Source organism: Sturnus vulgaris, chromosome 10 (assembly GCF_052056855.1).
Source record: "Sturnus vulgaris isolate bStuVul1 chromosome 10, bStuVul1.hap1, whole genome shotgun sequence".
Taxonomy (NCBI): Eukaryota; Metazoa; Chordata; class Aves; order Passeriformes; family Sturnidae; genus Sturnus; species Sturnus vulgaris.
This window is the reverse complement of record NC_142252.1, coordinates 20,747,136-20,774,359: the sequence shown is the minus strand read 5'-3', so window position 1 is coordinate 20,774,359 and position 27,224 is coordinate 20,747,136. Positions and strand designations below refer to the sequence as shown.

General features: G+C 39.3%; 1 protein-coding gene across 3 annotated transcripts; it reads left to right on the top strand.

Annotated features, from left to right (window-relative positions):
- Positions 1–583: 583 nt before the first annotated feature.
- ECT2 (epithelial cell transforming 2) lies at positions 584–27,224 on the top strand. Of its 3 annotated transcripts, none has more exons than XM_014887101.2 (25): positions 584–681; positions 3,121–3,278; positions 4,279–4,358; positions 4,460–4,552; positions 5,466–5,648; positions 6,189–6,278; positions 7,210–7,317; positions 8,401–8,474; positions 8,600–8,730; positions 8,872–8,987; positions 9,180–9,242; positions 9,621–9,843; positions 11,350–11,486; positions 12,043–12,162; positions 13,198–13,266; positions 14,179–14,289; positions 15,228–15,324; positions 16,010–16,091; positions 17,014–17,092; positions 17,277–17,396; positions 18,690–18,828; positions 19,767–19,921; positions 21,802–21,909; positions 22,505–22,651; positions 25,853–27,224. In XM_014887101.2, exons 2-25 carry the CDS (start codon positions 3,149–3,151, stop codon positions 25,940–25,942), a joined length of 2,745 nt encoding a protein of 914 aa, XP_014742587.2. In that variant the 5' UTR covers positions 584–681; positions 3,121–3,148; the 3' UTR covers positions 25,943–27,224. The 3 variants fall into 3 exon arrangements, with proteins under 3 accessions (XP_014742587.2, XP_088027156.1, XP_088027155.1); XM_088171030.1 differs by lacking the exon at positions 25,853–27,224 and adding an exon at positions 24,219–24,591; XM_088171029.1 differs by lacking the exon at positions 4,460–4,552.

Genomic DNA, 27,224 nt, shown 5'->3' with positions numbered 1-27,224 from the left:
TGGAGTCAGCTGGTTGATTTTCATCTTGACAAGTATTTTCCCGGCAGCTCCTGTGTGCTACGAACTGAATATTCTGAAACGCAATATAGAGATGCACACCGATACCCTTTTTTTTTTTTTACTTATTAGCACCTTTATTGTTTTTGCGGTGACCACAGCGACCTTCTCCGGGTGTCCCGGGCTGCTGTGAAGGGCGGCCGGACACAGGGGGGTGAGGGCCGTGAGGGCGGCGCCACTCCCGCCACTCCCGCCCCCCCGCTCCATCCGGGTCTCTCAGCACGGCCGTTGGGAGCGTTCAAACCCCGCGGCAGCCAATCAGCGCAGAGAGTGCCCCTCCCAGCAGCCAATCAGCGCAGAGCTCGTCCCCCCCGCCCACTCAGCAACCTGCGCTCCGTACCGCAACAAGCGCTGCGCGTCTGCCCAGGAGGTCTTTCACAGCCAATGGGAGCTGGCTGCGTGTGAGTGGCAGGTACAGCGACCAATCCGAGAGGAACAAGGGCGCACGGATGGACGAAAAGGCTGGGCAAGAGGGCGGGGCATCTCGCGGCCGTGGCGAATGAGGGGGCAGCTTACAGAGGGGCGGTGGGGCCGGCAGCCAATGGGCGGCGGTGTGAGTGCGGCGGCTCGCTTTTTGAATTGGCGGCGGCCGCTGATGGCGGATGGCGGCGGGTGGCACCGGCGGTGAGGGGGCACTGGGGCTGGGGGGCGTGCGGGCGGCTCGGAGCGGGGCCGCTGTGCCGGGCACCTGTGGGGTCTCCGGGCCCCAGCGCTGCTTTGGGGCTCCTCAGGCCGCCGGCCGTGCTCCTTGGGCAGGGCGGAGCCCTGGGCCCGCCGGCACCTGCTGGCTCGTGAGGCCCGAGACTGCGGCGGTCCCTCGTCCTGTCCTATCCTGTTCCTGGCCACCTCCCTGCAGATGGCTCGGGAACCTTCCTGGGTGATTCCGTGGGAAATGTGGGAGGTTTTTAGTGTCCTTTCCTTGCTTTAACAAGCATCTTTTGGTTTGTGGGTGTCTTGTGTCCTTCAGGCTTTCCACAATTTATTTCGAGGTCATTTCCGAGTGTGATGCTGTGGGGAATATTAGCTCTGCCTGAAGCCTGTAGTGATGGAATTCTGACTTTTGCTCTTTATGTGTGGAAAAACTGTTGTGTTCCTGTCTGTGTGTGCTGTTTGTTGCTCCTCTGTATCCTGGCACTATCAGTCCTTAAGTTTAGTGACAAATATTGTTATTATTATATTATTATTAAAATAAGGAATATTTTTAAATGCACCCAGGATGTAACGTCAAAAATAAATAAACTGGAAAATCCATAAAGAAAATCAATACTTAGACCAAAGTCTGGGCTTCTTCAAATATGCAATGAAGTTCTTTCTAAGTTTATATATATGTTATTTGGTATCATAATAACCATACTGATGTCTCAGACTTCTAAGAAATAATCTCTAAGATTTAAGTTTAGTTGTGCCTTTAACTAGAGCACTTGTTTTCTTCTGAACTTACATAGAATTGTCCTTGTGGTAATCATTATTAACAATGTAGTTTGAATCTGCCCAGATTATGCTTCCTTCTACCCCTGCTGCCAAAAAGATTGGTAACTGTATAGCAGTTCCTGGTGGTGACATTGTAATATTCTGGCCAGGTGATTCCCCAAAGACTCTTTGTGATTGAGGTTATGGTCTCCTCTTGCTCTGTCTTAAGCTGCTTTGAGAAAAATGGAGCGAGTGACTGGGACTTAGGTCTAGGAAACTCAATTCTATGAACGTGAACAGCTGTGTGTGACCTGGAAATTGAAACTAAGGTGGCAAGTCTGCTAACTGAATATGTCTGGAATAATGATAGATTTATAGTGTTGATTATTGCTCATGACTGTATTAGGAACTTGTGTGTTATGAAGATTTGAATCTTTTCCACAAGTCCCAGATGTGATCTCTGGAAGATAAAACCTTTTCTGTATTGCTGCTATGCCAAAGTGCCCATTGCTTTTTGTCTTCTGACTTACTGTGCTGTGTAATAGTATGGTCATTACAGAATCTGTAAAATAGTATGTGCTGTTCTCCAGGGGTTTCACTACACCAAGAGGCCACTTTCAGACAATGCTCTAGGCAGTATTTGAGTAGCTGCTGTTTTAAAAGGGCATTTACAGTCACAAGAACAATTTCAGTTAAAGTGCTACAAAGGGTTATTATCCAGCAGCAGTTCAGCTGCAGTTGCTGCTCCAGGTAGCTTCTGATATCACTGTGCAAACACTGGAATCTGAGTGTGTGATTAATCACAGGACCTGCACCCTGCTTGCCTCATGTGTGACAGAAAACGTGCTGTGTGTTGGGCAGGTGTCTTAGAACAATCTTTGTGGTGCAGGATTTGGGTTGGTAGCTCCCAGAAAATGAGAGAGTTAAGGATTCTGCCTTTCCAGTAGGTGACAAGTCTGATGGGCAGAGGGAGCCCAGCTGCATTCTGTTTGAGAAGAGAGAAGGCTTCTATCTGATGATAAAGGGGTACTTCTACTCTGTTATAGTTAATGCAGGACAGTAGAGCAGGCCATACAGCTATATATATATATGCATATAAGTTTTGCAGAGACTCACAAGCTTTTTTAATTTTTCTAAGAGTAAATATTTTGGCTCTGCTCTCAGGGTGCTCATTTCTAACCACAGTATCTCTAGCCAGTTCACCTGAAAAATCAGATTTTAGCAAGATGTTCTACTTACCCGAATTCTTCTGCTAATGTTTCAAATCAACAACACTAATTTTAGTCTCAACTGTAGCTTGTAATAGTTTGTCATTGAAAGAAACAAGTGCTTTTAGTTTGATGCTTTGTGGTTAAGGTTTTTTAAATGAGCACTTGAGTTTGTACTTGCCTGTGCTCACAGCTGGAGTTCCCTCTCTGCAGCTCTCTGTGCAGGTGAATTAGAGAACCGTTTCTGTAACAGCTTTGTTGTCAGTCCTTTCTATCAGTTGTGTTACTCTTGATGCTCTTTCAGAGCTGCTCTATTAGTGAGTGAGAGTTCAGTAGGAGCCTAAATGTTTTGTTTTCTGAAGTCACTTCTGACAGCCTTGGTCATAGGACTCTTATGGATGAGCTTTTTGCACCTGTAACTGGGTTTGGCCCCTCTATCTTCCAGCTGTTGAAGAAAGAAACAAGATATAATCATGGCTGACAACAGTACTCTGGTGTCTGAAACTGGGAGGAGCCTCTTGGCTGATTCATCTGTTCTTGATTCAAAAATTATAGAAACCTCCAAAGAGAATGTATTCCGTGCTACTGTTCTGGATGTTGAAGGTAATGGGCAAAGTTTATTTTAAGACTACTCAGTTTTTGCAATGACTGATTACTTTGTTGGTATTTAGTAGTTTTGAAAAACCTAAAGTGCTTTGAACTCCAAAGTTGTACGTGGAGTAGGGAAAAGGGTAATGATCTGGAATCCTTTCATTAAGAAAATTTGGAGTTACAGCCCAAATTGAATGAATTTTCTGGCTCTTGTACAGAAAGCTGTCAGTTCCATTTGATGCCTCTTCTGTGAGATAAATAACTCCAGGTGACAGTTTGACACCAATGTTTGGACACTGCAGCTGCTCTGTTGTGTACAGGTGGACAGATTAATAGGTATAAGGTAGAGAGGTGGAGAGATTAAGAGCCCAGAATTAATTCAGGAACAAATCTTGAAATTAAAGAGCAACCACCAATGTTTTTTTCCAAGGTAGTAGTCAAAATCTGCTGGTGATCTGTTGATGCAAATGAAGTGGAGGCAACATTTGTTCTTCCTCCTAATATTTTGAAGGCTTATTAATATGTGAGAAAAAAAAGAACAAGGCATCTAATTTCAGTTCTGATATTCTTGGTAACTGCTCAGTTACCAAGAATGTAATGAACCTTGTCAGCCAGGAACACAAACTAGAAAAGATACCAACTGTCTATTTTCCAGCAAATCTTGGTATCTAATTCTGTTAGAAGCATTAAGCCTATAATTTTTTGGGGTTTTCATTTGCTTTTTGTCTTTTTTCCTCCCCACCCCTTGATTTACATTCTTGCTTTGACTGGTCATAAATTGCACATTCATGTTTCACCTCATACTAGAAAGTTTGGGCTCTAAGTCAATTTGGTATGCCTTAATTAAAGGATGCTCTTCTTGAAGTAACATTTATTTTCAGGATTGCTCCTGATAAGGAATCTTGAAAGGCTACTGTTTGCCTGTATTCTTCTATACATTATTGCTTGATTTAGACATAACATGGATTTTTCTGCTAAAATACAAATATTATCCTTGCTTCTCTCTAAGCAGAAGAAATGCCTCAAATAGAAACAAGAGTGGTTTTGGTTCAGGAAGCAGGGAAACGTGAGGAGCTTCTGAAAGCCTTGGAGGTATGTGGGCCTGAGATAAAACAGACACTGGAAGGACATGCTATGCCTTCAGACTTCTGGTAACCAATTTGCTTCTGTACTAAAGTTTTCCTCTTCCACAGACCATTAAGATAATGGAAGTACCTGTTATAAAGATAAAGGAAAGTAGTCCTGATAAATCAGAAGAAAAACTAACAAAAAGTATTATTCATATGGTATGTCATGCAATTCAGCACATGTAATTGCATGCAGCATGTTACGCTTCACTGGGACTGAAATGTGCACACAATTTAATTTGAATTAATTTGGTATAATGGTCACAATATATGCTAATGGTTCTGGTGGTGTCACAGCTCACCAAAATTAGCACTTTTTAAAAATATGGAGTAATACTTGCAGCTCTTACCTAGTGGTGTTTTCTAACAGGGGCATCAAAATATCTGTGGGAATATCCAACTGCATGCTTGTATTCAGTCACACATAAGTTTGTGCTATGAACTGACTTTGTAATTGTCAATGAGCTTCTCTTTCAATTGAAAGCTGCATTTAAACTGAAGTGCAAGAAATGCTTTTCCATTTCCTGATGAGAAAGACATAAGTGATAAAGTTTGGAATAAATGTTTGAAATTGGAATGGACCAAATTTTTTAACCCCTTAAAAATACCAAGCAATGAACAAAATCTGTTTTTGTTTGTAGATGTTCTGCAGCGTGGAGCTTGCTGTTGCAAACTGGATGCTACTTTTTAGCAGCATCCCCAAGTACCCCAAGCTGTTCTGACAGTCTGAAATTTCATTTATCTTTTAAGCTTAGGGTGTTTTTTCTATCTATCTACTTCTAGTGCTACATTATCACTGTGAACTGATATGTAAACTGCTAAAACAACCAGAATTCTGAGTTTTCAAAAGCAGGAATTATTTTGACATTCAGTCTTAAAGCATGCAGCAGTTCATAGCTCTTCTTATGGTAGAGAACAGTGCATTGCATTCAGCTTTCACAAATCCTAACTCTGTCTCTGAAATATGAATCACACATTTTTCTAATGGTCCAAAATAAACATCAATTGAGTTTTACACTTGTACAAATATGTTGCCTGAGTAATGCTTTCCCTTTTACCCCTGTACATCAAGGAAATTAAAATGCCCTACATAAAGACAGACACGATAGAAGAGCTTGGAGACTCTGATTCCCCAGAATTTGAGACGATCTTCGTTGTGTCAGACTTCCAAGCTCCCATCTTTAGCAACCTCTGCAAGGCAGATTGCCGAGTCATCGGGCCACCAGTCGTGCTGCACTGTGCACAGAAAGGAGAGGTGTGTACTTCCTGCTGAAATCAGATGAATAGTTCCCTGCTGCAGTGAGTTCCAAGAGTTCACAGTAAAATCTCTCTTGCTCTTCCAATCAGTTATAAACATTCCTAGCAAGAGAATTTTAAGAAAAGCGAGTTTCTAATGCTGTGTTAGAATATCGCACATAGTGAGAGCACAGGCAGACAGCGATAAGGCTACAATTGCTGGTGTAGCTGTGGAAGTCGTTGATCACCAGTTGGGATTGTGCCATTAGGAAAGGCAGCATACAAATGATTCTCCAGTAATTACTTAATAGTTCCAAAAGTTGCAATGTAGAGCAGGTAGACTGGGGAGGAAATAAAAGGATGGAGTGCTACCTGTAGAACTTGGGGATGTTCTAGTTACTTTATCAGCAGGCCTGGAGCTAAGGTATAACTAATACACAGACCTGGACTAGTCTCTGATGCATTTTTAATATTAGAAGTGACTGTAATGTATTAAAGGTAATGTGAAAACTTTAATGGGAGCAATATGCTGTTGACTCATGAGCTTTCTTGTTTTCAGCCTTTACCTTTCTCCTGCCGTCCACTGTACTGTGCAAGTATGTTGAACTTGGTACTGTGCTTTACAGGATTCAGAAAGAAAGATGAATTAGTAAGTGATTTATACTTCTTCAGATTGGTAAAACCATGTTAAGTATATTTTCAAGATACTTTTCTGCTCCATCACCCATAGGGTTTAACCATAGCTTAAGCTTGTATGGGGAGAATAAATTGTTTGTTCTTTTGTATTTTTGCAAGTCCAGAGCCAGTGATATTTGAGGATGGGAACAAAATTTTGTTGAAGTCATTTTATCCGTGTCATTTTTGGTCACTTTTTTGTCGAGTGACATTAAACTGCTCTAATTCAATAAGGCTCAAAGATTTGTATGTTGAGGCTTCAGATAAGGCAATGTTTACCCAGCAGTGTCCTCTTTTTTTTTGTACAGGTAAATAGAATAGCCAAATCTTTGTAGCTCTGTCCAGAGCATTTGCAGGCATGTTATCTTGTTATGATGTTGTGCTATCAGGACTTTACTCTTTATTTGATACTCTAGCACTTTGCTTTTCCATTTCACTAGGCAGTTGGCATCTAATTTCCCTGTTTGACACCTGAGAATCAACAACATGGCTCCACATCTTCATCTGAAAAAAATTAAACCCAAACCAAAAAGCCTTTGCTTCATGTTGGGATTAGTTAGGTTTGATCAAGAATTAACTAACTCAGCAAGGAAAATGTGAAATCTAACATGTATGAAAAGGTGAAGGCATTATGTATGATGGTTATGAGAGTACTGCTGGCTTGGATAGTCTTCAGGCTACACAGCAAGGCTGTATTAAATGTTGAAATAAAAATAAATCTTAATAGTTCTTTTGATGTATAAGCTATATCGTCTGTTGAAGTGACCAAGTTGTTTTAAGAACAGATCAGAGTATTTCTATTTCTAGACATTTAATGTAATCTTCTGTAACTTGCTTTGTAAATCACTTTTGTACTGAACTTGCTCTTCAAAAGATATTGAAAACTTTTCATCTTTATTTTTCAGGTTAAGCTCGTGACCTTGGTTCATCATATGGGTGGAATTACCCGAAGAGACTTCAGCTCAAAAGTTACTCATCTGGTGGCAAACTCAACACATGGAGACAAATTCAGAGTATGTAAGCTTGAGTTGGTGTTTCATAGAAACCTTTGGAATTTGGCTCTTGCAGCTCAGAAGCTGCTGTTTTTTTCCTGTACTGAAAGCAATAATTTGTAATGGTGAATTCATCTCTGTCTGGTTCAACTTTGGCATGTTTTAGTCTCTGTGTGAGATCTAAATAACATAAATTGGAAATAGACAAGTATAGTAAATAACAAGAATCAAAATGGTTAAATATTGATTCTACCAGTAGTTAACACGGTGATGGACAAATGCCTGCTTTTGTCTGTCCAAACAATCAACTTTGAGGTAACTTGCAAAAAAACTTTAATTTATTAATTGGTGCATATATTTTAAAAATTATTTTTAACTTGTTATGGGTGAGGATTCAAATATTCCTTTATGCATAAATAGACATGAGTGTGCTTTTTCCCTTCTGGTTCTAAAAGGGGATAACTTGGGATATTTGTGTTCAGTTTAGAAGTAAATAACAGATTATAGGTTTCTGTACTATTTAATATGCCTTAGCAATGTCTGTGCCCCTTGACTCTCCCTTGTTTGAATTATTGGTAGGATGTTGCTTTTTTTTCCCATGTTTATCTTTATAATCTTGCAGTTGGAAGAGAAGTCCATCTTTCTGTTCAAACACTCCTTTCTGCTGACTCAGAGGAGAAAATGTAGGAAAACTGTACAATCTCTCAAGCTGCCATGGCAGTTGCCTTTCAGATAGTCACTTTCTCTTTGATAAAAACAGGATAGGGTGTTTTATTTCTTACAAAGTATCAAAAGCAGAAAAAAGATCCCATATTCTACTGGAACAAAGATTTGATTTTGTGTTTTTGTGAGTGATGAAGGATATCAGACTAACAAAATGGTGCACTTTTAAGGAAATGTCAAAATAGCTATTGATCTGATCTCCTAGTCACTGAATTCATTCTAACTCTGGGGAGCTTCAGTTGAATATGGCTCTTGAAGGAATATATTCTCTTTTTGCAGTATCTGTCTTGAAAAGTAAAAGGAAGGTTACAAATTTTTCTTGACGTGGGAAAGATTTAAATGGAAATATTTGGTTCAACTTATGCTTTTCCTGTTTTGTAGATTGCTGTAAGTCTTGGTATTCCTATTGTGAAAGCTGAGTGGATTTATAAGGCATGGGAGAAGAGGAATGAAAGGTAGGTTTTTATTTCCCTTCAGCCTTTACCTTGTATCCGTTCACCTGAAATGTTGTGAGCTTCTGCTTAAATACTGACATAAGTCACTTATTAAGTGACCCTTTTGTGCATCTTCTTTCTTTCAGTGATTTCTGTGCAGCTGATGATGGCTTTAGAAACCAGTTCAAGGTTCCTCCCTTTCAGGATTGCATGTTAAGTTTCCTGGGATTCTCTGATGATGAGAAAGCTAACATGGAAGAAATGACAGAAATGCAAGGTGGTTGTTTATGAAAACCTGTGGGAAGAATGGGCTGGAGTTTATAATGATAGGTGCCACAGAACTGCTAAGTGAGATACTTATTTCTGACAAGAATATTCTTTCCTCTTGCTAATTTGCTTTTTTTTTTTTTTAATCTAGGAGGACATTATTTACCAGTTGGTGATGAAAGGTGTACGCACTTGGTGGTTGAAGAAAGTACAGTAAAAGATCTTCCATTTGAACCTTTAAAAAAACTCTATGTTGTAAAGCAAGAGGTTAGTGCTGAAAATTCTTTAGAGAATGCTGCTATGTAGAACTGTGTGTGCCACATACTTGCAATGTGGCTTATTCTGAAAAAATATCTTCCATCCCAACTGTGTGACTACTATAGATTATTTTTAATATTTTTAGCTTTAGGTGAAGCTCTCTAATGTGTTTGTAATGTGTGTTCTCTTTTTTTCCTTTAGTGGTTTTGGGGGAGCATTCAAATGGATGCCAGAGCTGGAGAGTCCATGTATTTATTTGAGAAGGTATGTTGAACACTCACACAACGCACAGCATATTTTGGTAGTAAAATTAATATGCAATATAGTGTGTGGGGCAAGAGATCAGCTAGTTTAAAGCAGCATATAAGTTCCAGATAATCCATTATAAATTTTATATATAGAATACTCGTTTGGAATAGAAACTTTTTTGTGCTTCTCAAAGGTTTTACTTTTAGTAAAACAAAATGCTACTGTAATTTGTATTTTAAAAAGGGGAGGAAAAAAAGCTTCCATTTTGCCTTGGCTTCCCTAAGAAATTTCCTTCTGTGTTGTATGTTGATCTTTGTAATTAACTAATCTCTGCACGGAGTTGAACTGGCCACGGAGGACAAACACACTGAATGAAGTTTTCTTTCCCTGCAGTCAGAGAGTCCTGACTTCAAGAAGTCGGTGTCGCTGCTTTCCCTGAGCACTCCCAACAGCAACCGCAAACGGCGGCGCTTGAAAGAGACTCTGGCCCAGCTGACCAGGGAAACAGACATGTCCCCATTCCCTCCTCGGAAACGCCCCTCAGCTGAACATTCCCTCTCTATTGGCTCCTTGCTGGATATTTCCAACACTCCGGAGTCAAGCACTGCCAATGGAGGTAGAGCTCAAGCCTTCCATTCAGCCACACTTACTGTTTAACAGCTCTTGCATGCGAGTGGAAATGGTGGTGGTAGGGAAATCTTACACCTTCTGCTACAGATTTGCAAAGTAATTCCAGGCTTTTGCCTTTTCAAAGTGTGGAGGAAAAAAACTGGAGTGAAGAGTTCAGACACAGGCCAAGCTACCTCTTGTCATCACAGTAAGCATTTTTGTATCTGAAGGAATAGATACAGAGGTGATAAATAGGAAGTACAGTTGAGTGTTACTCCAAAATGCTCCAAATTCTCTGCTGGAAGTCTGTAGCAGATTAGCAGCATAGTCAACAGTAAATAACTAAAATACTCTCCACAGGATACTTGGAGGTAAGAGGACAAAGATTCTTTTCTAGAGGAGGTAAAGGGAAAATTCCTGCAGGGCCCACTCCTAGATCTTTGACATTTTCTGTTGAGGCAACACTGTTTGTGCTGTCATGTCTAAACTTCACAAGAATATAAATCATCAATTGGTTTTGAGTGAATGGTCAGTTTTAAATATCTTTGCACATGGCTCTTGTGAAGAGAGGAACTGCAAAATTTTGGGTTAGTCAAAAGCTGATACCCCAAGTATTTTTAAAAGGTCCATTTCCATCATATGGGGAGGTATCTGGAGCTGCTACTGCTTTAAAAAGGCAAATTCAAATCATATAAGAGCTCCCTATGAGGCACAACCTATAAGTGATAATTCAGAAGGAATTCAGGGAAGATCAGCCTTCTTAGATGCTGCTAGTGCTCTTGTTAGCCCTGGTAGGGAATTTTCTTCTAATCCAACAGCAGCAGTCAGTCTTAGAATGTGCTATTTTGGAAACAACAGATAAGGTACTTCATTGTTAACTGTGGCAGTAATGAGCTTTGATATCAAAAAGTCAGTTATAGGCCTCTGAGATCCAATACATGAGCAAGCATTTAAAACTCATGAACAGTTCCAGGTCCACCTTGACTTTAGCTTTAAGAGAAATTACTTTCTTGAGCCTTTTCCCATATAGGATGAAATGAAAGTGTTGTGTGCAAGGGCTGATTTTAGTCAATGGTTTTGAGCTGCACACCTAATGCAAGGACGGTAGACAGCTGAGAGATAATTGTTTACATGGCAAAGTAGGAAAGCACTTTTGTACTAGTGTATAAATAAATAATGTTCAGCACCTAATCCTTGCTTTCTGCTATATAAGGTACTAATAATAGGGTCAAGTCATTGACCTGCCCATAAATGGGTTATTAGTTTCAGTCTAATTTTGAGGAATAATATACTACTGTTGTTCTATAAGTAGGCTGTAATAGAGAGCTATTTTCTTGAAAGAGCCCTGGTAACTACAATACAGGCTTTTTAAAAAAAACCTCAAACTTAAGTTAAAAATTCTGAAGTTGGTTTTTTGTTTTTGTTTTGTTTTTTTTTTCTTTGAGGGTGAGATTTTTTTAGGGTCTCTATTATAATAAAGCTCTATTTTCTTTTGGGAATATCTCTTTATCAGAAACACCAAAATCCTGTGCAAGACCTTCCAAAAACTCAACTCCTCTTCCTCTCAAGCAGTCTGCAAGATGGCAGGTTGCAAAGGAATTGTATCAGACAGAAAGTAATTACGTTGATATTCTGACAACAATTATTCAGGTAAGATGGTTTTCAAGCCAGTCCAGGTCAATTGTAATAAGATATCTGATGTTTACATCAATTATTATTTTCAATCTGGGATCTGCAATGGTATTGCAATATATATGGAAATTAAATTGGAAGTGTCAGGAAAATAGGATCTTCATGACTAATATTTTAGATATGAGTGAATAGAGAGAGATAGCAGAAGGAAAAAAAAATCTTTCTTTTGAAATTATTCCAAGAAGAGCAGAGTATCAAACATCTCACAGGAAGAGTTTAATTTCTTGAAAGTTTATTTCTATTGCAGCTGATTACCTACTTAAAGAATGAGCCAAGATGTGTATGAGTAGAAAGAGATTAGAGGGGATTATGTTGTAGATAGAGATGCATCCAACTAAGTGTTTGTGTCTTCAAACCACTCTCCAAAACCCACTCTTGCTGAATGGAAACATCTCAAGATTGTGACTGCAGTAAATGATGATCTAGAAGGAAAACACTGTTGCTTTCATAACTGTTTCTAACACAGTGTTGGCAGTTGGGAGGGCATTAACTTTTTTTTCTCTTAATTCATCAGTTATTTCAAGTTCCATTGGAGAAGGAAGGACAACTTGGGGGACCAATCCTTGCACAGGAAGAGATCAAGACCATATTTGGCAGCATTCCCGATATTCTTGATGTGCACACTAAAATCAAGGCAAGCTGCACCTTCTCCCTTGCAGGAGAAGCTTTTATAGAGACTTTGAATCTTTTCTGCATGTTTTCAGTTGCATCTGCTGGGCTGGATAGGTATAAACTCTTCCTGGTGCTGATACATACTCCTTCAGGTAGTGGCATCTGCCTATTCCTGGTAGCATTTCCCTGTAGGCTTCTAAATAGAGAGACTTGCAGACTACCTGCAATTTGGTGATTTGTTTGTACATTTTTTGTTGTTTTTTTCCAACCAATGGGGTCCAGTCTGGTTAATCACACCAGCTATTGATGTGTGCCCACTGAGACAGAGATGAAAGTAGAGCTGTGTGTCCGTGTGTCAAATTGGAGTCACCTGCAGCACACAGTGCAGTGAGAGTTGCTTTGATGTAGTTGTTGTGTTTTCTTTCATCTTTGGTGTTATAAAGATATGAGCAGTGGCAGCAACAAACCAATATTAGTGATAAATCCTTTTCACCTAAAGTGGATCCTGAACCTTCAGCTGTGCCCTCCTGTCCCTCTTATTATCTGATGGTGATTGAGCTTGATCCTTATCAAGCTCATATAGGCTTAACAGGCTTGGTCTCACTTTCCTTGACACTCTGGTATAGCAAGCAAGTGGAATCTATCCCAGTTCTATTTCAATCCTATCTTATAGACTTAAGTCCTAGATAAGTTTTGCAGTCTTAATTAGAATTGGTTCAACTGTCTTCTGTGTATCCTTTTTCAATATTCCTTTGGGATGTGTTGTGTTTGTGTTGGATGCAGCAGTGTCATCTTGCTGCAGAGTTGGCTAGTCCTGACATGCTGCCAGGCTCTACTTGCATTGATTTACAACTATAACTACATATTCAGTAAGCCAGAGATCTCTTGTTTTCAGCCCTCAGTAGACTGGTGGGGCTGAATGTGAAATTGTACAGCTTTTTTTGTCAGCACGAAAACACATCTAATGATGTGTTTGGCAAAACACTGATCCCATTTAATGGCTTTATGCACTTTATGCTCAGCTTGTTTTTTCCTTCTATCCCTGCATGTATTCTAGGAAGACCTGGAAGATCTTATGATAAATTGGACTGAAAGCAAAAGTATTGGTGATATCATTCTCAAATACGTAAGTTCCTGTTTCTTTCTTTATGCTTACAAGTATTATCTTGCCTTACAAACAATCTGCTTCTTGGAGCTAGCAAACACAAGCAAAGCACTGCTGAGAAAGAACTCTAACTTGTATAATTGTCTCTTTTATTTAGACTTTTCAGTTGAGTTAGGTGATACAATCCATGTCAAGTTTTAGTGTGTGTCTGTTCACAGGTATAAAGGATTAAAACTACAAATAGCTACAGTTTGAGAACTGTCATTTTCAACAGTACAGACATGCTTTTTACTCAGACATTAAAAGCCACTTCCTGGGCCCTTAGCCATGTGCTGTCTCTGATCAATAGTAAAGAACTAGGAAAAGAATTTTTCACAAAAAATTACGTTCTTTCTTCAAGACCTGAAACTTGTAAGTGAAGGAGTCCTGTGCAGAACAGCAAAACTAATTCTGCAAAGTATTTTAATATAAGTAGGCTGCTAGGTATCTTGTGATTTTGCTGATCTGATGATTGAGACAAATAGTGCTTGTCATTCAAAAGTTTTCAGTCTAAGGTATTGCTTCTGGTGGTTTAAAAGGTGATTGCAGTAACTAATGAAAATACCTGTCTGAAATTTCCAAAATTCTCACCAAAAGCCTCTGGCTAGGTGGGAATCTGCCTCCCACTTGAGGTGCCCAGCAGTTTCTAATATTGTCATGTTTGCTTGATGCTGGTGAGAGCAGCCTGCGTTTAATCAGCAGCATCAATCTGGGGCATCTGGCATGCAAAAATGTCTTAACTTGTTCTGAGAACACGTATGGGTTTACAACACAGTTTTTATTATTCTTTATTGCAATGTGACTTTGAGCAGCTTTGTATGGCTCAGGGCATATGAACATATGTATAGTGATACATAATATATAAAGCAGAGCCCTAACAGTTGTTTCTTTCAGTCAAAAGACTTGCTGAAAACATACCCTCCGTTTGTGAATTTCTTTGAAATGAGCAAGGAGACGATTACAAGATGTGAAAAGCAGAAACCAAGGTTTCATGCCTTCCTAAAGGTAAGTGTCTGCAGAACTAAATCTATGAGTAGAACACGGGGACTGTTACCATATTCTAATGAATGCAGTAGATGGAAGAATGTGAAATTTTGAAAGCTTGAAATAATGCAAACATCTCCTGGTGAGGCAGAAATAGGAAGGATTTGAATTTCAATCCCTCAAGCTCCTCATAAGACTTAGAAAAAGTGTGAGTTCCTCCTCTGTTAAGCAGCTTTCAAGGTGGTTTGGTTATATGCATTTGTTGCTGGAAAAAGTTCCTCCCAAATCCATGTTGTCTCCTTTCTGCAGAGATAACTGGAGCTGCTGCTTTGACTGGTCCCCTCCCTGTGTTTGTGAGACTTGTATTTCTGAAACAGCTTTTAATTTTCCTTGGGCAGCTGTGAAGCTCCAGGGAGGTAGAATTTCTCAGCCTTCTTGTGACTAATGAATAGGAGCCTAACAGTGGAGATCTAACAGGAAGATGATCTTCAAAGAAAGTTATCTGAAGATGAGGCTTCAGACTCTCTTGATCTGTTCAGATATGTGTGCACTGTTAATAGTGCAGTGTAGCTTTAACTCCTATGCCTAAATAGCCAAGTAATCACACTGACAGCTCGTGTTTTCTGAGGGACTAGGAATTGCATCTAAGTATTGATACCTAAAAGATGGGGAACAAATAAGAGACTAGGCCATCCCCAGTCCCACTCCACTTTAGCAGCTGGAACAAGAGCTGAAGGGTTGATATGGACCTTTTACAACTTGACTTTCTGAGAACATAAATCACTGTGTAGTTTTGACTATAATGTGGTTTTAACATGCTCTGTTAATGACTGTGATAAACAATTCTCACACTTGTATAGCAATGCTAATTTCAAGGAAGGCAATTTTTCTCTGATCTTGTGCTTTTCTTGTGTATGTGTGTAAAAAAACCCAAGTAAACATTATTTCCTTTTCCTCAGATAAATCAAGCTAAACCTGAATGTGGTCGCCAAAGCCTTGCTGAGCTCCTTATCCGTCCTGTTCAAAGGCTGCCCAGTGTTGCCCTACTACTAAATGGTAACCTGGTGATGTCATTTTTATTAGTTTGTCTGTGAAGGTGTTAAAATCACAAGATGGTGTCTATTTTTGCCATCATTAGCAACAGCTTTTCTCATCTAAAACAAGCCCGATTATGTGAGTTAACCATGATTCCTAGCAGTCAGTGAGACCCACTACTGAAGGATGCATAAATTCTGACTAAATTCCACTTGTTCATACATTTGTATGCAGGATACAGATAGAGGAACAGTTTGCACTGACAATTCTGTCTCCTCAAACAAGAATATAATTGAGATTCAAATGAAACTAACATAAACTAGAGAGCAATTCATATTGACAAGACTCACAGTTTCATGTGTTCCACCTGGTATCAATCACTTGCTGTAATAATGATTTTGTTAAAAAATCCACATTGCCCTTTGTTTCAGGTAGAAAGACTTCTGTGCTTGTCTGTGCACTTCAATTTAATTTTTTAAATAGTTTAAGGGTTTGGTTTCTGTATTGTATGTAGTTTTTTTTCTTAATGAGATGTCTGGACAGCTTCTGTTCAGCCTAGTTCTCCACTTAATCAGTGCTCCTTAGACTCCAGGGTAGATCTGATTTCTTCAGTCAGCTTATCTTAACTCAGTTTAAATTTGAGTTTTTCATATTTCTTTTCAGGCACTTGTAATATGTGTGGATTTTTTTTTTTTTTTAATTGTAGATATTAAGAAACATACATCAGAAGAGAACCCAGATAAAATAACTCTAGAGAGAGCTATTGAATCATTAAAGGAGGTGATGACGTAAGTCATGTTGATTCTATGAAACATACTGTTAAACATACTGCATTTAGATCCCTCTGCTCCTCCTAAATTGTCAGTGTTATGTTGCCACAAGGAACAGTAAGTAAACATAACTGTAGGTGTTCTTCAGCTTCCTTTTGGCTGCTGTTGTCACTGGTGTTCTGTGCCAGAGCTCTGAAGGATTCTGTGACGTTCCCCAGCACTTGTACCTGAGTCTCTGCTGACTCCCTGCCTCAGCAGGGACTGTCCCAGTCCTCTGTTCTGTTCCAACTCTTATTTCTGTCTGTTCCCTCTGGAATGGAAGAGATGGGTTCTGTTTTTAAATCTTACTTCTGTGCCTATATCTACTGAAAGGACAGACTTTTGGTGGGAGATTGGTTTTTCTTCTGGTCCTGTATTAGCTCTTCTTGGCACTGTTCCACGAGTTAATTAGCTGAAAGCTGAAGTTGTTTAGATTGTAAGTCTCACCTCTTTTGAAGTGTAGCGTATGTCTCCAGCTACAAGAACTCCTGCATTAATTGGATAAATGTTTGTCCAGTTTTAACAACAACTTTTAAATTGTAATTATTCTTGCATCTGCTGCTTGGTGAGCTGCAGTCTTGATTTGGGGTAGACAAAATGCAGGCTGTAAAGAAAGGAGTTGTGTAAGTCTCTGGTTCAAAATATTGCCAGGCAGGGGAGGGGAATTCTGTTTTAACTGATTGAAGTGTCAAGTGCTGGTAATGTGACAAGAATAGTGTTCTAGAGCTGAAGTTTCCTATGTGATTTCATGTGGTATTTGGCTATTTTTTCAGGCAGATGTGGCAAGTGCTACTGTAGAAATTCTGTCCCTGTATGTTTAGCTTTGTTTTTATGTCTTAAATGCAGTGGATCCATTTACTGTTACTTGGTATTGATGATTAATATAATGTGCTTTCCTTAGACACATTAATGAAGACAAAAGAAAAACAGAGGCCCAAAGGCAGTTCTTTGACGTTGTCTATGAAGTGGATGGATGTCCAGTAAGTAATTCCTCCAAAGCTGCAGATCTGTTAAATGACTGCAGTACTTTGTTCCCTTTGCAGAAGTGTGTGAGGCTACAATGCAGTGGTGCTGGTTTAAAGAGATTGCCAGTGTTAAGCTGTAAGCAAGCAGTAATCCAGCCCTTGAACTAAATGCTTAATGAGCTTTTTGCTTGTCATTTAGGCCAATCTCCTGTCCTCCCACCGCAGCTTGGTTCAGCGTCTGGAAACTGTAGCACTGGGGGATGACCTCTGTGACAGGGGAGAGCAGGTCACACTCTTTCTGTTCAATGATTGCCTGGAGGTAAGATGACTATAACAGTACATTGCATGAACTGAATTGTAAGAGGCTTGACACTGCACACGAATATAAATAAGTAAAATTTAGAGAACTTTTGAGGCAGAATTCTAAGTCACAGATTGCTGATAGGTCAACACATGCTGATGTTTCCTTTCCATTAACTACTGTATAAGCCAACACAGTTATTAGTAAGTCATGTCTACATAGGTGGAGATGTTAATGTAGCCTTTAATGTCTTGCAGCCAGAGTAAGAACATAAAAGCAGCTTAATATGTTAAAAAAATGTTTGTCTGAATAGCACTTTTAGTAAAACAAATGGATGAAGAAGTGCTGGAGTCCTTGGCTCATCAGGTTGTTTGTCCTTTTAAAGTTTAGTTGTATATAATGGGAGTGAATAGTGGGCCTTGGTAGAGCTGTCTGGTCTTAGGCTACCAAAAAAATAAAAACATAATAAATGCCTTAAACTAAAAATATGTTAGGAAGAACTAGAGGAGAAGAATAATCTGAGTTTTGGAGACTAATGTGGAAAAACTGAATTTATAAAGGATATTTTCATAACGTATTTGTTGCTGTCTGTAGCAGTGAAGAACATTGTCTTTGTAGAAGACCAACTCTAAAATAATTCAAAACTAGTGCTGTCCTGAGCAGCACTTAGAGACAAAAGCCTGTTCTTGTGACTAGTGATGAACTCTTCCCCAGGAGTCAACTCAATTTCATCACTTCTTGTAAAGGAAGGAATTATCATTATTATTATCACTTTTACTAAAGCTTCTTGGCTTGTCTCTTGGACAAGAGACAAACAACACGATGCATTACTTTAACACACAAGTACCTTACATGTTTTTATGCAAAGCCTGCTCAAAGGCCGCATGCATAAGCAACAGCAAGTGATATTTCTAGGATGTAACACACCACACCTTAAGTTGGTTCATGCATATAAATGTTGTCTTTTTTGTTTAAATCTAGGCTACCTTGTGGTAGATTTTAAAGGACCCTTGTTTGTTATGCAGGGTAGAATTGAGGTCTGTAAGGCAAAATTACTTCCTCTCTAGGTATTTAAAAAAAAATTACTATATTTTTCAGCTGAGTGTTTTGATATCAAGTAACAAATATTGCTGGGCCACTTAGGCTGTAGGCAGTGAATAGTAAGATAAGTGAATTCCTTGAAGATTTATGTGGTAGAGTAGCAAGATTTTCTGTGCCTTACTGGATAGTAAAAGGTAAAAAATAGAGAAAGGAAAGGGAACAATGGCAAGAGATCTTCAAACTGACTCTTCCTATTCTATTTAACTGCAGATTGCAAGGAAACGGCATAAAGTTATTGGAGCTTTCAAGAGTCCCCATGGCCACACAAGGCCTCCTGCATCTCTCAAGCATGTCGTTCTCATGCCTCTCTCCCAGATCAAGAAAGTCTTAGACATCAGGGAGACAGAAGGTCTGTGTGTTTTGAAGTGCTGTGGTAGCTAATTAAACTGTTTCAGGGTGTGAAGGGGAAGCTCTGGTGTTGTGGAATGGAATGCTAAGGTGTGTTTATTGTATGATATATTAGGTATGTGATCTTAGTAAAAGCTTCTGTTTGAATCTCTGTACGAGTTTGAGAATTCCTTGTACTGATGCCTTTTGGCTTTTCAAGGATCTCTGCAGGATGCTGAATTTGGCAGAACTACTAGATGGCATTAGCATAAGCCAACCAATTGGCAGTGTGAAATAAACAGAATTAAACACTTGACAGCTCTGGATGTACAAAATAAAAACCAAACCTCAGACTTCAGCCCAGAGCATTAGACTGGCCAGAGAAAAGTGCTGTTGGTGTGAAACCAAATTTTCTTCTAACTGGTGTGATGATAATGCTCAGGAGGAGCTGTGCTTGGCATCTTAAAAGATGACTTAATTTCTCTGTCTGCTTTGCCACACTGTTCCAGCCTTGACAGTGACTTATAAGGAATCTAGTCACACCAGTTTCTAGATTTCTATCCTGGCAAGATTCGGTGTTTCACTCTAAGTGATGATGTGCACATCATGTGTTCTGCTTTATGTTCTCTGAAGCACCTGGAATATAGAAACCCAATTAAGAGAAATGGCAAAGAGGGTAGGTGAGGCTGACTGCTCTGCAGATTATTTGGTGAAAAATCAGCTATTGCCTGAACAGCTGATTGCAGCCTCTTGATGATGGCTGTGGACAGAACTCTGCTCCTGCAAGTGAGACAACAACTATTGTGTCAATAAAGACAAAATCATTGCCCCAAATCATGTTGTCTATAGCTCCAGCTCCTGGCAGACAGAGGGTTCTGTCAGACCCTTCTGAAGTTTCCCCCCTGAATTATATGAAAAAATAATTTTTATCAATTCCTTTTTTTTTTTAATAAACTGTAGATTGCCAGAAAGCTTTTGCCTTAGTTGTGAGGCCACCTACAGAACTCAACAACAAGCTGCTCAGTTTCCAGATGACAACTGACGAGCCTCGCAAGGAGGACTGGCTGAAGACCTTGTGTCGACACGTGGCCAACACCATTTGTAAAGCAGATGCAGTAAGTACTCTGGAACCATGGTGCTGATTGAAACATTTCCCTCTTTTTGGCTTTAAGTACCTGAAGCTAAAGAAGTTAATAGAGGACATGCCTGAGGTAAAGTAGAGCAGAAAACATTTGTGCTAACATGTCTGCAAGGGAGTGGTTAAAAGGTAGAAGAGGAAGCAGCCTGGAAGTTAGTTTGTGCAGAAGCTAAGTAGTGCTTAAAAATCAAAAATTATTTGTAATTAATTTGTGATGGTGAAATGGTATGATTCAACTCTGCACTGTAGGTCTAGAAGAAATTTTTTACAGCTGTCTTTGAATTTACAATCCCAGTGTTGTTGATCATTCGTGTTGGATTAAATCTGTGTTAGGTTGAGGTTTTTGCTTTACACCTTTTCTGCACCATAATGCAAGAGACATGAAGCATCTTCCTCTTATAGACAGAAATCTACAACCTTAAAACAAAGAAATAAGAAAAACAGTGAAATAAAGGAGGCACTGGTCTTGTCACATTTCTAGAAATTCAGCATGTGTGCTTTCTATAGTGAGAAAACCACTAATTTGAGGAGTAAATCCTCTCCAATTACTGCAAGAGGCTTTCAGCTAATGTTTTAATTATGTAAAAGTCTATGCATATCAGTCATCTCAATTTGCTGAAAATACATGCAGTACAGATAGCTGAAGCCATGTGGGGTATGTTCTGCAGTGTATTCTTACAGTACAATATTTAGTTGTGATTTTTAAAGGCATGCTTGTTACAGGATTGGTAATTAAGTAATGAAAACAGCACCTTAGTTTCTTTTTGTGTATCTTGTGATCTAAGGACTTAGGAATAAGAGACTTGGGCTTTGTAGTTTCCCTTCCCTTATAGGTACTGAGTAGGGAAAGTGCTGATGTGGAAGTGTTAATTTACTTTAGTCTGCATGTTGCATATCTTCAGTATTTTGTGTCACATATACCTTGGATTTTTAATAGAAATTAAACCTTTGTGTAATAAATGTATCATTCCCTCTTGCCCCAAGACATTCAGAATCATACTCTGACAAATTGTAACCTACTTTGCTGAACCCATTAGTTGTAATTTCTGTGCCTATTGCTTTGTACCAACTATATAATACTTCTTTCTTGCTGATTTAAATGACAAATTGAGCTTCAATTTAAGCACTTTTGCCTGGTTTGAGATTTCTAGAGCATTATGTGAATGAGATGACATTGACTTTGCCACCTGGTGGCAGCAAAGGCTTTGGCTACTCTTCCTTGGCTTGAGAATGGCCATGAAGCTCCTGACTGTGGTCCTTCTGAGATTTTTTTTTTTTTTTTTAAGTGTAAAATGTATTTTCTCAAAATGCAGACAACAAACAGCAAAAAAATTCTTCCCAGCAATTTCCCACTCCCCTATGTGCGCCTCTGCCCCCCACGTTTTATGAGTAGGTAGCCAGAGATTGAGGCATGAAAAGACCCCCAAACTCGTGGCTATTCTGCAACATGTATTGCACTTCAGCTGAAATTCTTTAGTCTTAATGTTTGACAGCTGGAGCTCTCAAGATTTCACTTCAGAAATATGCTACATGTGTCAGTGGAATAAAGCAATGTTTATCTTGGAAACTCCCTAAGGATGCCTCAGAACTACTGCCTTTAATTTGGTCAACCCTGGACTTGAAACTGAATCAGACAAACTGAATGTAAAACTACTGATAAAATGGTTTCACAAACTGATTGCACCAGCTGTAGATCTAATGAAATGGTTTGAAAACAAATAGCTGCTGGACTATATAAAGAGTTAAATATGGAAGAATATGGCAACCAAACCCTCTAAATCTGATCTAATGGACTAGAAAACTATGTTTTGGCAAGTGCTGATATTTGGCTGTTATTAAGACTGGTTTTGTCTACAGGAAAATCTTATTTATGTTGCTGATCCTGATTCAGTTGAAGTAAATACTAAAGATATGGACAGTACTTTAAGCAGAGCATCCAGGGCAATAAAGAAAACATCAAAAAAGGTAAGATATTATAAAGAGTGCTTTTTATTCAGAGAATTGTGCTGGGATTCCTCTTTCAGGTGGCTTGTAGTATTTACGGTAGTGACAGGAGAAACTTAATCTGAACTAAAACTCTTAAATATAATCTCCTTAAAGAAAGAAGGTGAGGGATGTTAAAGGTTTTGGAATATCTGTATATATAGTCTTAAGTATTACAGCCATAACTATTATGTAGGCATTTTGGAGTCTGTTATGGAAATTATGCTGTTTAATGCTTTGAGTCTTTTAAATATAATACAGAATTGAGAGTAAATTAAAGGAGGGGGGGGCCTGACTGCAGGACTGAGGGATGTGGAGAAGCCGTGGTGACCAGACTTTGCTTTGATTTCTCCCTGAATCTCTGCCCTCCTCTCTCCCTCCTGTGTTGCCCTCATATTTGGACAGAAGGAGAAGAGCAAGGATGATGGGCAGCCCTTAAAAGTCACATCATTTTAGGTGTGGATTTTTGGCTGGTTGTGATCCAGCCACCAACACTTGATACACATCGTAGAGATGTTCAGAATGGTAGCCTGCATAACAGTAGTTATTACAGCCTGGTTTTTGTCAATCTCCTCAGGTCACAAGAGCCTTTTCTTTCTCCAAAACACCCAAGCGAGCTCTCCGCAGGGCTCTGATGTCTCACAGCGCCACAGAAGGGCGGAGCCCCAGCTCTGCTAACGAGAGTTACATCGGCAGCCGCCTGACCAGCACCTCGTCCCTAGCGGTGAGTGCTCTGATGTGCACGGCGGGCCAAGGAAAGCACCTCCTCCACATCACACTCCTTTCATGTCTGCTGCTGCTCTCACTTCAACAACTCCAACATGCACAGTGGGGAAAAATTATTTTTAACTACATTTATAGGGATATTGTTTTCAAGAGCTGTTTAATGGGCAGCCTTACTTGCTGAAAGTGCAAAAAAATTTTGATGCACTAGGAACTGGGAGTTGCCTTATACATTTAAAACCCCACCAATCTCTTTTGCTCAGGATGGAATATGTTTCCTCTACTGAGAGAGTGAGAAAGTTTCAACACAAGTTATATTGGTTCATGCTTTTGATTTTGAACACTAAATAGAAATGTGGTATACAACCCTAAATAGTATGGTGAATGTTTCAGTCAAAGTAATGAGATTATAGGCACCCTGTTAAACAAACTGGGAAGGAAGAAAAAAAACATAGATGCTGCAGCCTGCAAGTTTTTAAAACAACAAGGGAATTATATCCTTGTAGATGTTTAAGAAAACTTGATAAAGTAAAATATTGTTCTACATATTGCAGCTCTTCTGCTATGCCTGGCTGCCTGTTACAGCTTTCTTCTGCTACATTAGGCCAAACTCAATTTCCTAATACAGTCTAGTAAAGCAGACTAGATTTGGAGGAATCTTTTCATCATCTTTGCTCTTTATTATAGCATTTGAGTAAATTTGATGAGTAAATACCTGCTTTCTAGTCTGCAGTATGTGGGACAGAAGGCCAAGAAAAGGGAATGCTGTTCATCTTTCTGTTACTGACTGTGTCAGTACTTTAATATTGAGGTAATTCAGTATGTTTGAGTGGCCATTAAATTGTACACATAAAGATATAGCCCTGCTCTCCCACATGAGAAAATATAAAGCAGTAAGGGAGGAAGTATCACAGCAGACTCCCTTGCTTTAGAGGAAAAAAAATCTGCCAATGGGGCTATAGCCTAGTTTTCTGTAGAGATTTTCCTCTTCTATTATTATTATGGCAACAATTGTTTTTACATTCTAATGGTCTTCATTTCGATACAGCACTGTGTCTCATCTCTCACGAACTTGCAAGTCATGTACTTTTCTTTTTGTGCATATCTACCCCAGACAAAAACACTTGCTTTCCACAAAAATCTTAAAAACTTGCACAACCATGTTCCTATTTCAGATTCTTCCCAGAGCTCTTGCAGCTCTGTGGTAATAAGCTGCAGCTTGGCAGCAGATCATGTGTTGTTTTTTTTTTTTTAACCAATGCCACACACCACTAAACTTGCATAAAGCCTTTTTGGTTCAATGATAACGTTGAGGGGAAAAGAGGTTTGGACTCCAGCCCCTCAAGTTGTTGATAGGAAACTAAAACTGCAGGGAACCTGTCTGAGTGTATTAAGAGTCAAAGCTCTTATTCAGACATATTGTTTTATTTAAATTAAATCCTGGCCCATGCTTGTGTAGGAATTTTTTGGTGCAGAAAAAAGACCACAGAGTAAAAATAGCAATAAAGCTTGGATGCTTGGTCTTTTTTTCTTGTTTGAGCTAACTCTTAAATCCTTCCTAATTGTAGATTGCTCGTTCCTCTTCCTCGTGCAGCCTAAGTGGATCTGCCAAATGTGCTGTTCATGTCCATTGCTCCAGTTCTGTTGATTGGAGCTCTCAAAATTCCAAGCCTGGGCCTGTGCAGTGTCCTGGCTCTCCAAGTACTCGTCTTTCAAATGCTGTAGAAGCAAAAGCCTCTTCCAACTTGGAAAGCTTAAATGGTCATACCTTGGACAGACCATGTGCTTTCCCTGTTATTGCTGACACTTGTGCTGATGCTGGAGATGATAACCAGCGTGGTGCTGGGAAATGCTGTGCATCAGATCCTGACTGAAGTGAGCAAGAAATCCTGAGTTCTCTGAGCTGAGAGAGCATGGTACAGCTCTAATGCACAAAGGGCTTCAAATGGTGTTGGGTTCTTCTTTAACATCCTCTAATGCACAGGGTTGGAGTCAGCACTCCTATGTGGTTCTGGGTGCAAACTGATTTTTTTCACAAATTTTTAAATGCAATTTTTTTGATTTTTTTCTTTCTTAGTTGATACACAGTTAAATTCCTTACTGTTTCAGTTCAGTTATCCAAATGGCCATGTAGCTCCCTGGCCAGAGTTTTGAGGACTTTAATAACTTGGCTGCAAGGAAGTCTTGAGCAGCTCATTTTACCTGTGGTTTTAGTTTTTTGTTCTCTATCTGTAAGTAAAAAAAATACCTAGTATAAAATACTTGAGTCTAATAAGAGCTCCTCTGTAAAGAGGAGTTTAGGGTTAAATTTTCAGATATTGCCAATGACTACAAATGGGGGACATGCCATAAACAGGCACAGGGCTTGTTCATAGTGAAGTGTGTATATCCTTACCCGCCCAAAATATCCCTATTTAAAGGATTCTTGAAGTATGCAGGTGCACAAGCTGCCTAACTACCGTGACCTGTTGATGTGCTGAGAAGCTTGGCTGCCTGTTAAGAGCAGCAGAGGATTGCTTGTGAAAGTATCTTGAGGTCAAATGTGAAAAGAATATAAAATCTCAGCTAATCCAAAGAGGTTTACTTTTAGTGCTACATATTGATGTGTTGGTTTCACTGTAATTAAATCTCAGAAGCAGCTTATTCTCCAAGCATCAGAAAAGTCAGCTTCTTGCTTAGTGTGTGCCCATCCAGGCACAGCTAAAGCAAGCTCTGACAAATCATTGGGATGTCTGTTGCCTCCTGCAGCCAAGGAGACATGTGTTCAGCATCTCATTTGGGGCTCAGAGCTGATGATAATACAGAAAGTTGTAGGATGGGAGGGGGAGCTGTGTTTCTCTAAGAGATTATCACAGTGTATCTTGCCTTCATTTTGGAGGAAGATTATTACTGCAAAAAGTGATGCAAGATGTATACTAATACTTCTTAAAAGCTACTCTTTAAAAACATGTTCTTGCATTCCACATCTCTCAAGGCTACTAACAAGGAAAATAATTTTTTTCTGCAATGTTTAAAATGTGTTACGTTTCCTGTTCAAACTCCAGAAATGCTGAATCATTAATTTCAAAAGCTGCCAATCTTCGAGATCTTCTGCACTCACATAGTCCTTTTAGGATATATCAAGTTTGAGAAATGACTGCTGCACGATCAAGATTGGCTCATAAATGACCAGTAACTTGTTTTTTTTTTTTTTCTTCACCAGGGTGTTCCTTCTCCTTCCTTGGTCAGCCTTCCCTCGATCTTTGAAAGGAGGAGTCACACATTAAGCCGATCAACAACTCACTTGATATGAGGCAGGTGGGAAAGACTCTGCTCTGCGGGAGTGACTGACAAAGCAGGCGGCTGGGCAGTGCCTGTTACTGACATTAATGGTACCTTAGTCATTAGCACTTAGCAATGATTAGCAAAATGTTAGATAACACTAGTAATCACAAGGGGGGTTTAGTTGTGTTGAAGCAGACCAGCCAATCAGTGGAATAAGTAACTTGGCCTTCATTTAAACACAGTGTTCCCTTGCACAGATTTATTTCCTTACCAGCATAACTGAAACATTTTCTTCTATGGAAATTGTCCCCTCCAGGCACTAAACTGGTTTGTCAGATCTTGAAATGAAGATGATGATCACATAATTTACTGCTAGTTTGGATGACTCTTATGCTTGCCTAACTTCATCTACTGGCAGAGCACTCTAATGTTTGAATTGTGGATTTCTCAAATGGAGATACATTATGAAGTACCTGACCTTTCAAGTATGACAGTTAATCTGTTGTACAGCTGCTTATTCCAGATATTTTTTAAATGTAGTTGTTTATAATTAGATAGAATTGAGTTTTATGATTATGGTCTGCAGCCTCACTGTAACATAGTGGTATGAGGAGCTTTGACCACCAAAAATGATCGATGGAATTCTTTGTCTTGCTTTGAAGTGGAAGTCTGAGGAAAAGAATTACACTCCTGTTTAGCAGGGCTGTTAAAAAACCAAACCCCCACACATTCCCCATACTTGGTTAACAAATCATTATTTAATGCATGGGACTATTGGTGTAATAATACACCAATATATACAGGACACTGTAACTTCAGGGTCCAATTTTGGTGTGTAAAATTTCAGTGTACAACTCCTAAGGCTTTCAGGCTTTCTTATGTATTTATGTCTTCCTTTAAAACTCTGTCTTCACTTCTGTCATCTCTGAACAGTTTGTACCCTGCAATGCACTCTCACAAACTATCTAAATATGTGAATTTCTGCATTTCATTAACAGTTCAACTGTTGGTATTAGCAGGAGTTCACAACTTCTGGTTTCTTTTTAACCACCTGTGTTTTGTCTTGTATCTATACGTAACTAGTGATGCTTTTGAATGTGTCAGACTGCACTGTTTTTTATATCTTTTTTGCCAATCTGAGCAATGTAAATAAACTGTTTAAAATAACACTGCTTTGCTAAACAAGCTTTTATGAAAGTTTACTTTTTTATATGGGAAAAAAAAAAGCATTGTTGGGCTCCAGCCTACGACTGTACTTTGATTATCTATGTAGTTATTCCTAATAAAGTATACCACTTGCTAGGCCTGAA